At 33.6% G+C, this 14270-nt stretch overlaps 1 protein-coding gene across 9 annotated transcripts in view; it reads left to right on the forward strand.

The window, feature by feature from the left end:
* The window catches only part of CDK19 (cyclin dependent kinase 19), a 288374-nt gene that overhangs the window by 144414 nt on the left and 129690 nt on the right, over positions 1–14270 (forward strand). For 6 of the 9 annotated variants that reach the window (XM_074310097.1, XM_074310098.1, XM_074310105.1 and 3 more), the window contains one exon: positions 569–644. The exons of 1 other annotated variant lie outside the window; for it this stretch is intronic. In XM_074310097.1, the coding sequence (XP_074166198.1) occupies positions 569–644 (76 nt within the window). Of the gene's footprint in view, positions 1–568; positions 645–1327; positions 1428–14270 lie in introns of those variants that run through there. 2 more of the 9 variants (XM_074310099.1, XM_074310103.1) reach the window with 2 other exon arrangements.

Below are 14270 nucleotides of genomic sequence, written 5' to 3' on the forward strand. Positions count from 1 at the left end.
ATCTAAAGGAAAAAAAACACAAATAAGCAAAAAGGTGAAAATACTATGCTTTGATCCACATTCAACCATCATAGTTCTTTCTCTGAATGTGGATGGCATTTTCCATAAAAGTCGTTGAAAAGTATAGCTCTTGATTCTTGATTTCCAATACTGCCACCTTGCATATGTATGTGTATCTGTGTGTGTGTGTGTGTGTGTGTGTGTATATATATATTTGTGGATTGTTCCATATTCTAATGGAATTCTGTATTCTTAGACCCTTAATTTTGAGTGATTACTGATAAAAACTCATAATCTCAGTGAAGTAACATTTTTATATCAATGGTTTTGTTACAAGTCAGTGCTTATTTCTTCTTGAAAGTTTACCTTTCTGGAATTGAGATGTTAATGCCAAAAATATTTATGAAGCATTGCACAGGATTTTGAAAAGAGTTTCTTAACATGAGAATTCTTTTTTCATTTCATTTCATAATTGATTTTAGGGAAATTACTGTATCTGCATTTAAAAATTTTAAATCTAAAGATAAATTGTAGAAAAATAAAATGATGATTTTTTGTTTATGTGCAGAAAAGATGAAAAGGAATATGCATTGAAGCAAATTGAAGGCACAGGAATATCCATGTCGGCTTGTAGAGAGATTGCAGTAAGTGGATATAAACATAGTTCTTTATTTTATCATGTTAGTTATTTTAGACGGTGTTAATATGAGAAACCTTTTATGCATACATGTTAATTTCATAAGTGTTCAATGATTCTAAACTGAAATGTTTGTGAAAGAGGCTGCATTCCTTTTTGAGTATTGAATCTGATGGCATATTTCGGGTGAAAATATTCATAAGATCACAGTGCATATTATTAATAAGAAGTCTCTGAACCCAAGTGATGATTCAATGACTATTTGTTTTGTATGAATTTAATTTTTCTGTGTAATAGGAGGCAATTGTGAAGGGAAGTAGGAAGTTTACAGTATATTGAGCTGAATACAAATCTTAAAAAGTGCGAGTAAAAAGGAGGAAAGTGATAGCATTTGTAGCCTTTTGAACATACTATATAGGAGAAAATTTGAAGTACGTTCATTTGTTAAAATTGGTTTCTTTTATGGTGACTCATTTTTATTGTGAACATTTTAATAACTTAATGTTTAAATGCATTACAAATAATGTTTTTAATTTACTATGCATTCTTCAATGACTATAGCAAAGTTTTTATATGTTGATGCCGATAAATTCTAAAGAAACAAGAGTGTTGTAGAAAGAGATTTTCTTTGCAACCTTTGGAACTGGCTGATTCCATGAAAACAAAACTTTATCACAAATTGCTTACTAGAAAAGAAGAGAAGATAATGGTTGAAGAGGAAAGAGAAATGATGCATCATCAGAATTAAGATGAAAGTTTTCCCAGACTCCCTGCTTTTTTTCAAATTAAGGTACTAATATAAAGCTAAGTTTTTTAAAATTACCCTTCTGTATTGAATCACTGCCCAGATTCTTCTATAAACTTTAGGTTATACTTAAACATTACCTTAAAGATAGTCATAGTGATTTTGCTTCTTGATTCTCAAGATCAGGAAACAATTTTATACATTTATATATTATACATTTATACATATACATAATATACAAATTATACATTTATAACTCTGATAAGATTCTAGAGTAAAATTGTAACTAGAAATTCACTCATGACTGCTCAGTGTATGAATTAATCGTAAAGAGATGTTCTTCTAAAACTGAGCAAATTAGTTTTCAGAGTGAGATGAACCATTTATCTTTTTTCATTTTATTATTGTATACTGTTTAAGCAGCAGCAGAGGCATATTCACCAACTCTTCATAATGGATTGAAGAGTCAAGATGAGAGGATAGTCAAAGACTGAGCTTTTTATAGGAGCACATAAAGGAAGAAGAGGAAAAAATAATTGGATTTCTTTCTAATGCTTTGTAGACACGACCTAAGAGAGCTTCTTTTTAGTTTAGTGTTTTGGCAGGATCTTTTCATTGCATTTAAGTTGCACTTGAGCAAGCAAGTAAAATAGGATAAAATAGGTAAAATAGGATGGAAAGGCTCAGAAAAAAGGGCTTTTCACCAGGTGTTAACCTGGTGGGCAAATGAACATTTAGTTATTTGGTATTGAGAATTAGTGTCTTCATTATAGCAAGTATGGAAGGCAAGAGAACATTCAATCAATAAATCAATATTTTTTAATGCCTACTTTATGTTGTATATACTATATTCATGTTTCTCTTAGGGCAGAGTAATAACTATTACATTGGTTTAAAATAAGATTTGACTTTTCCAGTTAGAAGAGAAACTGAAAGGGCTAGACATATATCTCTTCCCTAGGTTATCAGAGAATACTTTTAAAAAAAAAATTTCAGTATTATTTTACTTTTCCAGTTATATGCAAAGATAGTTTTCAACATTCATTTTTGTTCAATTTTGCATTCTATTTTTTCCCTTTTTTAGTTCCTCCTTCCCCAAGACAGCAAGTAATGTGATATAGGTTATAGTTGTACCATTATTTATAACAGATTTCCTCATTAGTCATGTTGTGAAAGAAAAATGACAACAAAAGGAAAAGACCATGAGAAAAAAAAAGCAAACAAAAAAAGATGAAAATACCATACTTTGGTTTGCATTCAGTCTCCATAATTCTCTCTCTGGATATGGATGGCATTTTCTATTCCAAGTATGTTGGATCACTGCATTTCTGAGAAAAGCTAAGTCTGTTATAGTTGATCATCACATAATCTTGTTGTTACTGACTTTACTCAGCATCAATTCATGTAAATCTGCCCAAACTTTTCTGAAATTAGCCTGTTCATCATCTCTTATGAGAATAAATTCTTGAAATAATCGAAGTACTTCAAAGGGAAAACTAAGAAGAAAAGAGAAACTGAATAGACAGAGGGGATACTGATCTGAGACAGAAGCTTGCAATAAAGAAGGTAGCACAGAGAAGAAAAAGTATATAATGTAGATGAGATACTTTCCTTGGAGGGTGGAAAGGAGGGTGTTTCTTTTGAGGAAGAAAAAAAAAAGGCTGAAATAGCCTTTTAGATTTGAAGGAATTTTTTATGAGATCAATAGAACCTCTAATGTAGAGCATTTTCATTGTGGTGTTTGGTGACTTCTTGCTAAGGGATATCATGGAGGCCATTTATTAGCCTAAGAGTATTAGTAAAAAGAAATGCTTCCTTTTTGGGGCATGCATTCAGGATATAACAACCTCCCCAAACTTGGCAGAATTGACATCTAATGATGATAAGTGACCTTGCATGAAGGGCTCTTTAAACAATTTCTGAGGTTTAGGAGTCTAGAGAAAAGAATTGAAGACGAAAGGGGACAGAGCTGATCTATTTATCACTACTGCCTGTTGAAGAAAAGAGCTTTGGAAGAAAAGGCGGGATTTCTAAATGGATAGCTGGTTGAGCAAATCATTTTTCAGATTTGGGATAAATCTGACCCTAATTTATTTTTTTCTTTCTTTGTTTATTATAGTTTTTTTTTATTTACAAGATATATGCATGGGTAATTTTTCAGCATTGACAATTGTAAACCTTTTGTTCCAATTTTTCCCCTTTTTCTCCCCACCCTTCCCCCGAAGGCAGGTTGACCAATACATGTTAAATATGTTAAAGTATAAGTTAAATACAATATATGTATATTTGTCTGACCCTAATTTATATACTGGAATTGTGTACTCTTGAACAGGGATGGTATACATTTCCTTGATACAAGTAAATAATATGTTGGCCTGTGGATTTTTGTAAATCTTCTCAAGATGACTTTAAATTGAAAATGGAGAGGTAAGAAAGAAATTGCCCATCTATTTCTCCCAAAACAAATACTATAGAGAGTAGCAGGTGCTTTTGTAGGAGGAATTGTAATGTATTATTATTATGTATCAAAAAGTTATGCTTGAGTAAGGCCATGACCTTAGTAGGGGGGAAGGAATTGGGTAATGTTTATTGGAGAGATGATATCAGTGTAAATCAGTAGTATTAAACAGTTGGGGGGGATACTAAATCATATATTAGGATCTCTGCCAGCCACTTATTAATTTAGAAAACCATTAACATATAAGATTAATATTTTCTTTTTTCTAATGTATTTTAAAAATTTTGTTAAATATTACCTAATTACATTTTAATCTTGTTTGCTCTAGGGAATGTCAGCAACACTGTTTTAAACTACTCTACTACCAAGCTAGAATGAGGAAAGAAAATGACAAAATTTTAAAAAAAAAAAAAAAATCACAAGCTTAGTTTGGAAGTATAAATGGCCTTAGTAAAGATGGTTGACATTGATTCCCTAGATTTTGAAATAACTGATAAAAGCAGAGCAGATATTAACTTCTTGATCTGTCTTAAAGTTACTTTAGTTTTTTCAAAAGCTGGAAGAAGTGATAACAGTAGTTTTTTTTTTTTTTTTTTTTTTTTTTTTGTTTTGTTTTGTTTTGTTTTTTTTGATCTGATTTTGAATAGTGGGAAGTATTTGATTAATGAAATAGAAATGATGAAAACTTTGAAAGTATTACATTTTCAAAGAATAAAGAAAGGGTAAATAGGATCTCAAGGTCTTGAGATCTTCATCTGCCAGGGTTCTCCATCTTCTTCATTTTCTTGTGTTTGCTTATAAAGTGTACTGGAGTACAAGAACGTTGTTTATTTTGGTTTTTATATCACTGATGTCAATGCAATGTCTGTCGTGGAGTAGGTACCTCATGATGGTTTCTGTTTCCCTTTTTTATTATATGTTCATTTGTGCAATCTCTGGATCAATGAGATGGATTGAAGTCATGTTTTAGAAATCATTTATGATTTTGCAGTCAAGATGGCATTATAAGAAGTTCCAAGGAAGTGGGTACCACAGATTTCTCCAGCAAACAATGTACATTTCAAAGAGAAGAAAAACTGAATAAAAGCTACAGCAAATACAGAAAATGAAGAAGGTGAAGGAATATGTTGATACTATCAGAATAATGAAAATGGAGAAAAACAATTGCCAGTGTTTGGAAAGACTTCTTCAGATGGGTAAATAACACATTTAAAGAGGTTAGCTAATGGAGAATATTGACAACAAAAAAAACCCCACAAGAACAAACAGAACATCTTAATAAAATACAAAATCACCAGTAGAAGTATAACTAGAATTGAAAAACAACATAAAAGGTTCAAAGATAATCATTTTGACATGATTCTTATGTTCCTCAGGTAAGAAGAATATGTACAATTGATCAAAGTATTGCTAATTTTGTTATAAAAGTTATACTTGAGCCACTTTGTGGAGGCTTTATGAGAATACATAGAAAGGAACTGCACAGATTGAGAATCTATGGGTGAGCTTCAGTCTGCACCCATTTGTTGGTAACACCTGAATAAATGTATTGGATTCTTTGATGTATGAAGAATATAATAGAAAATGATCTTCCCTTCCCAAGTAAGAAGTAACAAACAATGGACATAATGCAGTAGAAAAACAAGCTCAGAAAATAACTGTTCGAAAGAATGGGGTAATAAATGAAAATCAGCTGTTGATCAAGATGAAGCAACTCCAGAACTATCAAGTGTTGCAATAAATTTAGAAAAACAAAAAATAATTGATATCATATGCTAGGAAATTATTCATTATAAATATTTCAGTATGAATAGAAACAAATTTTGATATAGAAAACTCTGACTGGAAGAACCTTGGGATTCAACTCTACTAGGCATATCCTAGTTATTTTCAAAAGAAAAAAAATCCCACAAGTAGAAGATGACAAAAATTTACATGGTGAAGTCCATCACCAGTCAAAATCATAGCGGTTTTCTCAAGGAAGAAAAGAAATAGAGAAATTGGACTCTGACATAAATAAAATTTAGAAGCCTAAGCCATGGGACCCAGTTATCTGTCTATCCCTTAAACCTATTTTTTTTGGGGGGGAGGGAGGAAGGTAACAAACTTGTTTTTATTAGAAAAATAAAAAAATATTTCATAGATCTTGATACTTGAACATCAAGTGCATTCACATAAATGGTGCTAGATGGAAGCCCCATATGGCACTACTGTAGCAGGGAGTTCCATTCCACACCATCACTGCTTGGCCCCAGCATTTCCTAGGAGTCATTTCTGCAGATTCCCAACATTCAAACCCTTCCTGTGTTCTAACAATTGTGTGAGTCTCTAAGATAACTGCCTAAAAACAAGTCATTAGTAGTGAAGCTGATCCAAAAAACAAACACAATTGGCCTCTTCAGACCCTGATTTTAAATCACACAGGACAAAAATGAGAACAATCCTCTAGGAACTCCCCTGTCACCCCCCCTGTGAAACACAAGCACACATAACCTCCTTTTGCAAAGGAACCAGGACCAACAGCCCAGCTGCTCAGTTTTGGTCTGTACAATATTACCACCCTACAATTTGTCATCTTCACTGTCAGTCATAATAACAATAATAATAAAATAAGGAAATTCATGCTACATATTAGTTTGGAGAATTGTGGCTGACCCCTGGGGGGAGCCAGCTCCATTTTTCCAGCCCTGCACACATTCCTAAGCTCCAGGAGTGACCTCCTTCCCAGTGGTGGCTTTAGTCAGTTTTGCACAAAGACATACCCAGCCCTTCCCCACTTCAGCCAGTTTGCTGCTCCCCTCTCTCCCTTCCCCTACTGTCCTGTGGGTGGGGGGCAATACTGGGCTCTCAGCACTCTTTGATGAGGAGCTATTCTGAATTGTACAGTTTCTTAATGATCTAGAAGCTGGTGCTCAGGCTAAGGGACTGGTTGAAACCAGGGATGAAGGAGGACAGCCCGGTGCTGAAAAGTCCCTGGATCTTGAGTCAGAGGCAAGAATCCAATCTCAGCAAAAGGGTCAGCTGGTAGGCATCAAGCTGGTGTTCACGGGCAGCTGCTCCATTCTGTAGCCGCTCTAGCCCTGTTCCATGCAGATGCAGGGCCTACCAAAGGCTGCAGGGCTTCCTGTAGGCCAGGTGTAGGAGCTCCTTGCCAACCTGGGCTACCAGCTGACTGGGCATCAGAAGGTGGCTGGGCACTTGCTGCCCAGCTCGCCCTGGCTCATGGTCTCCTGGAGCAGCTGCATTAGTCTGATAGAGAGCCCTGGCATGGCTGGCACCTTTTGCTGCAGCCATGTTCACAGAACGAGGTCAGGTTCAAGGCACGGAGCGGGGAATAGGCTGGGCTAGAAGTGCAGCTAAGCCTAATGAGAGCCTCAGTGGATGAGTCTGACTGGCGAGTGGAGCCAGCGGGTATCTGAATGGATCAGGAGAATTGATGAGACTGAACAATGCCTGGGCTTGCCCTCCCACTCTACCCTCCCCCCTTGCACCTCTCCTCCATCAAAACTTAATAAAGCTGTATGAAGCATTTGAATTTTGAAAAGTTTTGGAGAGATGCATTTTGTAGGGAATCTTTGAATAATAAAGATTCTAATTTAAAAAGGAAGTCTCTAAAGCAAATAAAATCACTTCTAAAATGAATAAATTGGTTGCTAAGTAAATCAGGTATTAAATAAATCTAAGTATCTCTCTCTTAAAAAGAAGTGCTCAGCTCAGAACGTCTTTTTCATGTCTCCCATGGTTGCCTTGGTCTAGGACTTCTCCGACTTTTCCACCATGCTCCTTCCTGGGGTACCTTCCTTATTCAGTTTCATCTTTTCAGTTTCCTTTTTGTGCAGTCTTCCTCCATTAGAAATTTCTTGAAGGACTTTTATCTTCCCTGCCTAGCACAATGTCTGGTACATAATAAATGCTTAATAGTTACTAGCTGATTGTTTCAGAAATGTGTTTCACATAAATTCACATAAACGTTTTAAAAAAAATACATAGTTACTAGTCAAAGTGAATTTATTTTCTTTATTTAATAGAGTTTTTAAGATGTAGTAACAATAAGTGACTAAAATATGTTCAGTGCCATGAATGAAGCAAATAATTGGTTTGATCCCAAACTGATTTAACACCTCCCCCTCCTGATCTGAGAGAACATTTTAGATCAAGTTAATTAATGAATATCAACAGAAACATAATTAATATTTTAAAAAATCCATAGATGAAGAGATAGTTTCAGAAAAATGTCATTTCATCTACATTGAAGAATTTTAAGTAAGCTTTGCATAGCATGATAAACTATATATTAAAAATCATTAGGTAATAGTTTAAAAATTGGAGAAACACTAGAAGCATACCCATCAAAAAACAGGGCTGTGTACTTTTCTATAGTCTTATTTTACATAGATTTGGAATTTTTAGAAATAACAATAAAAGAAAGTTAATAAGTGTCAGGAAGGAAGGATTTAAAAATCACCATTCAGAAGACATTTATATTTAGAAAATCTAAGGCAGTCCAAATCCACTAATCATTTTTTACACCACAGTAGTATTTCAACCCAATCACATCCTGTTTGAGAAATTGTCTCTGAAAGTTTTTTCCCCAAGTTTCTGTATTAATCTATTCAAGAAAGTTTTATTTTAAAGTAATCACTGTTATCAATTTTTATACTTTAACAATATTCTTACCTTGTAAAATAGGCAATGAACAAATCTGCTTCCTTTACACTTTACCTATTTTCTTTGAAGTCCCTGACTTTTTGTTTTTCCAAATGAACTTTGTTATTTTTTCTCAGTAAAACAATTTAGATTAGCTAGGTAAAAATCATCATTTAAAAAATCATATTGACTATAAATGTTCAGTTACTTAATGTGACTTTGTACAAAAAGTATTTCATGTTTATGTTCTATTTTATCTATAGTTTTTCCTTTTATGCCTCATTAATATAAAATAATTACTCCTATTTATCTTTCCCTACAATTTTTTTTTTTGAATCACCCTATCATGTTTAGCTCATCCCAAGCCTTTTAAAAAAACTATTCAAATAATGATGACAAGTCATAAAGAAGTAAACAGTTTGACTATATTGAGTCCTTACCTTATATTTCTCCTGATTGTTATGTTAAAATTTCCCTTAACTTTTGGGTTTTTTGTCACAAATATTGTAAAACTTTTCAGTTTGTTAGATGTGTTCATTCACCCACTGCTCCCTATCCCTCACCCTGCCATTTAGGATGGGTAGGTTGTGGGAATACCCTTTTTTTGAAATATAGTATTCCAAAATCTATGGTTCTTCAACATAATAGCTGCTAGGTCTTGAGTCATCCTTATTGTAACTCCCTGCTATTTAATTTTTTTTCTTGTTGTTTCAAATATTCTCTTCTTAACCTGCTGTTTATGATTGGGTTTTTTCTCCTTTACTTACTTATTTTTATTTATTTTTGTTTCATTCATTCATTCATTCATTTTTAGCAGCTATTAATGTAATCAGATTCTGGTCCCAAGTATGAGGAATGATGCCTTAAGCCATAGGTCTTTCTTACTCTTATTTTCTGAGGACTATTTTGGGGCTCAGTCTTGGGACTTCCTTCCCCACTTCCAACCATGACTAGGGCCACTGGCTCTGTCCCACAAATGATTCTGCTCCTTTCAGTCCCTTAGGTGGCTGCAAACTCCAACTGTACTCTGCCCTGGAACTGAAACCAGGTACTGTCTTCTCTAGCAAGTATACCCCTATGCTACTGTACTCATCAGGTATGTGCTAGCTCCTTGTTCCCTGTAGCTGCAGTTCAGCCTAGGATGAGTTTGGTCAGAAGTATTGCTTGGTGTCCCTTGACAATGGAGGTTTTTTAATTTTCTCATTTTCAGTTGTCAAACTCCCACAGGTGAAATGAAAATCTCATCCAGATTCCCCTAGAGCTTGCTTGTTCATTCAGCAAGAGTGGTCTGGAGGGTTTGTGTATCAGTCAGAACTTTCCTGGGGTCTTTTCCCTTTTAGGATGACAACAGCTTTACCAATTCTCTTAGGCAATGTTCTCTCTCTCTCTCTCTCTCTCTCTCTCTCTGGGTAAAAGTTGGAATTCACAATCTTATAAAAATGAATGCTGAAAATTATCTTTACATGTAATAGAAAAAATAAAATACTGTTGAAATTAAGAATGAATATATGGCAAGAATATGTTGAAAGATACAAAAAAGGTATACATATCACAGAGCTTGTGATTACAAATTTAAACTAGACATCCTAGCAAAAGAAGCCCTGTGGGCCCTAGGAATCATTGTTAATTAGAAAGCTAGTGGAAGTGATGGAATCCCAGCTGAGCTATTTAAAAACTTATAAAATGATGCAGTTAAAATGGTACACTCAATATAAAAGAATTTGGAAAATTTAACAGCAGTCACTGAATTGGAAAAAATCAGTTTATATCCCTTCCTGAAAAAAAGCAGTGCAAAAGAATGTTCAAATATCTAATAATTGAACTTATCTTACTTGCCAAGATTATGCTTCTGATTTAGCAGTCTTAGGTTACAGCAATATGTGAAGGAAGACTCAACTGAGGAGCAGACTCATTTTTGACGAGGCAGGGGAACTGGAGACCAGATAGCCAACATTTATTGGATTTTGAAGAAAGCAATGGAGTTCCATAAAAACATCTATGTTTGCTTTATTGACTACACTAAAGGTTTTGACTATATGTATCATAACAAAATAAGATAAGTCCTCTAAGAGATGGAAGAACCAGATCATATTACTTTGTCTCCGAAGGAACTTGTATGTGGTCCAAGAAGAAGTAATTACAACTAAACATGGAATAGTCAATTAATTTAAAATTTGTAATAAAGTATAACAAGGTTGTATACTATCACTTCATTTATTTAATGTATATGCAGAGCATATCATGTGAAATACCAGGCTGAACAGTTAACTAAAAATACAGAATTAAGGTTGAAGCAAAAAATAAACTTTATGCAACTTATACTACTCTGATGGAAGAAAGTGAAGATTTAAGCTTTTTGATCAGGGTGAAACAGGAAAGTGTAAAAGCTGGCTTGAAGCTTAAAAAATACAAAGAAAAAGAAAAACGTTAAGATCTTCCCCACTGGTCTCATTACTTCCTCACAACTAGAAGGAGAACAAATGGAAGCTTTCAAAATGGAGCTAAAAATTACTGCAGATGGTGACTGCAACCATGAAATTAAGAAGCTTACTCCTTGGAAGGATAACTATCGCAAATTTGAGTAGTATATTAAGAAGCAGAGACATCAATTTTTCCAACAAAAGTATGTATAGTCAAAGTTATAGTTTTTCCAGTAGCAATGTGTGGCTCTAGAAGTTGGTTTGGAAGAAAAACTGAGTACTGCAGAATTAATCTTCAAATTGAGATGCTAGAGAAGACTTTTTGAGAGTCCCTTGTTTAAAAAGGAGATCAGTTCAATCAGTATTTATTCAATCAGAAATTAATTCAGGTTATTCATTGGATAATTCAGACTACTGGATTCTAAATGTGGAAGCTGAAGTTTAAATACTTTGGCTTCATGTAGAGAAATAGTGAAGGCAAAAGGAAAAGGGGACAACAAAGAATGAGATGGATATATAATATCATGATATCAATTAATAAGAGCCTTTGGGAGTTAGTGGAAGATAGAAGGGCCTAATGTGCTCATGGGATCATAAAGAGTTAGATGTGACTGAATGACTGAAAAAATAAGGATAACAACAAAACATGTATAATCCATTCTGTAATTGATTATTGATGCCAAAGCTGTTAGTAACTAACAGAACAGATTGCTTGTTTGACAAAATCATGCAATCTATTAAGTGAATTTTAAAAAATATCTAATATTAGCTGTAAGATCATTAAGGAATTGTGGGATGCAGTATATTATTGTTCCATTATGGCACAGAGAACCCTTGCTAAGATATTTTGTCCATTGAATCTATATAATATTAATGAATATGGAGTGGAACAAGACTCCCCTGTCCTTAATGCAAAAGTTCATTTCCATAGAAGTATTTTTCAAGTTTAGGTGTTTTATTACCAGAGAAATGTAAGTGATGGCAGTGTTATTAGATCAAAGTCCTAAGTTGATTTGTGCTTTTTCTGAGGTGCTGGACCAAAGAAAGATCATCCAGACAAGATGCTGTAGTACTAAAAATGTCTAACCATTTTTACTTAGAGCTAAAAGGAGACTATGTTTCATTCCTAAGAGACACAAGAGTTGTTATTCATTTTCTTTGCTCTGGAGTTGCAAATCCTGTTCTCTGGTGTGATCCAGTTTTCTGTTATTTGGCACAGTCTTTAAAAGATCCAGATAGAAGTGATGATCAAGAACTATAATGAATCAAGGAATGGGAATTAGTTAATATTGTGAAGCTTGTAACCAATTAAAAGGCAATGGATCTATACTATGTAAGATGTTAGTGGTGAGGAGAATTTGGAATGGGCCTATACATTTAGGTTCCCAATAAGTTTTAGGATAGTTGATTTTGATGTAGACCTAGTCATCAGGTTGGAGGGGGCTCTTAGAACAAGGCAGGTCATAGCTGTACATGAAAAGCTTTGTCTATGTTTCAAAATTATTCAAGTTGTCATTATCAGTTGATATCTGGAATATTGGCTGCCCATTAAGTCCAATTTTTTTTAGGAGAGGTAGAGACTAAAGTATCTGATTATATTCTGCTTCAGTACAAAATTTAGCTGTCTTAAAGTCAAATTTCATTCTATTGCCTCTAAGTATTTAAGGATTTAGGGTAAATGAAAAAAAATTATCCATGCTTTCTTATTATCATTTGTCCAAAATGATACAAAAAGATACCACACTAAGAATAAAATTTCTTAAAAGCCTTTCTGCTAAATATACTATAATTTGCTTTTTAATGGGTTTCCACACATCCTAGAATACATACATACATATCATACACACACACACACACACACATACACATACATACACACACATACAAAAATATATTCTCACAGCAATTAAGTATTGTTAGGCATTTAAATAACATTAGACATTATAAAAGGCCCTCTTGGAGGATGTAAGGTACTTTTTTTGTTCTTATAGGCTTTTTTCCATTATTAGTTTAGCAAATAGATTAACTCATTTAGTACTCTAGGACCACAGATGGAAAAATGTAGAACAAGTCAGTCTTTTCTAACTGCTTCAACTGTCTTTCCTTTTTTGTTCATGTGCCAAGTGTGATACCTAGTTTAGTGGTCTAAACAGCTAGGAAATTTTCCATTAAAAGAGAAAAAGCAAAATTTCCCTTTGCATGGAAGATTGCCAGTTTGGCATTAGAAACACTTTTTACCAGCACTTAGAGTGAGATCATAAGTAATAAGTAAATCAGATTTACAATACTCAAGCAATTGTACTTCACCCAGTCAGTGATTTCTAGTGCTTATAATTCAGGTAGTATTCAATTGTCTATAAGTTAACATCAGTATATATATATATATATATATATATATATATATATATATATATATATATATATATATATATATATATTGCTATAAGATAGTATATGATTGTATATAAAATAGTACATTTTTCTCACAGTTCAAGTTTTAAAGGTATAAATCGTGAGATTCATTATTGGCATGTATAGCCTATTTTAATGTTTTTGATATCATTTTATATAGTCTTAGTTTTTATATGTCTTATCATCTCTGTGCTATGCTATTGTGCCCTTAAAGTTTTAAATACATATACTTGCTGCAGAAGAATGTGGTTAGGGGATCTGAATATATTCAGTATAATGCAAATTCTTTTTTTTTTTTTAATTAATTTTATAATTATACATTTTTTTGACAGTATATATGCATGGATAATTTTTTTTTATAACATTATCCCTTGTATTCATTTTTCCAGATTTCCCCCTCCCTCCCTCTACTCCCTCCCCTAGATGACAGGCAATCTCATACATTTTACATGTGTTACAGTATAATCTATATATAATATATGTGTGTAAATCCAATTTTCTTGTTGCACGTTAAGTATTGGATTCCGAAGGTATAAGTAACCTGGGTAGATAGACAGTAGTGCTAATATTTTACATTCAATTCCCAGTGTTCCTTCTCTGGGTGTAGTTGTTTCTGTCCATCATTGATCAGCTGGAAGTGAGTTGGATCTTCTTTATGTTGAAGATATCTACTTCCATCAGAATACATCTTCATACAGTATTGTTGTTGAAATGTATAGTGATCTTCTGGTTCTGCTCATTTCACTCAGCATCAGTTCATTCAAGTCTCTCCAAGCCTTTCTGAATTCATCCTGCTGGTCATTTCTTACAGAGCAATAATATTCCATAGCCTTCATATACCATAATTTACCCAACCATTCTCCAATTGATGGACATCGATTCATCTTCCAGTTTCTAGCTACTACAAAAAGAGCTGCCACAAATATTTTGGCACACACAGGTCCCTTTCCC

The sequence above is a fragment of the Sminthopsis crassicaudata genome, chromosome 4 (assembly GCF_048593235.1).
Source record: "Sminthopsis crassicaudata isolate SCR6 chromosome 4, ASM4859323v1, whole genome shotgun sequence".
NCBI classification, from domain to species: domain Eukaryota; kingdom Metazoa; phylum Chordata; class Mammalia; order Dasyuromorphia; family Dasyuridae; genus Sminthopsis; species Sminthopsis crassicaudata.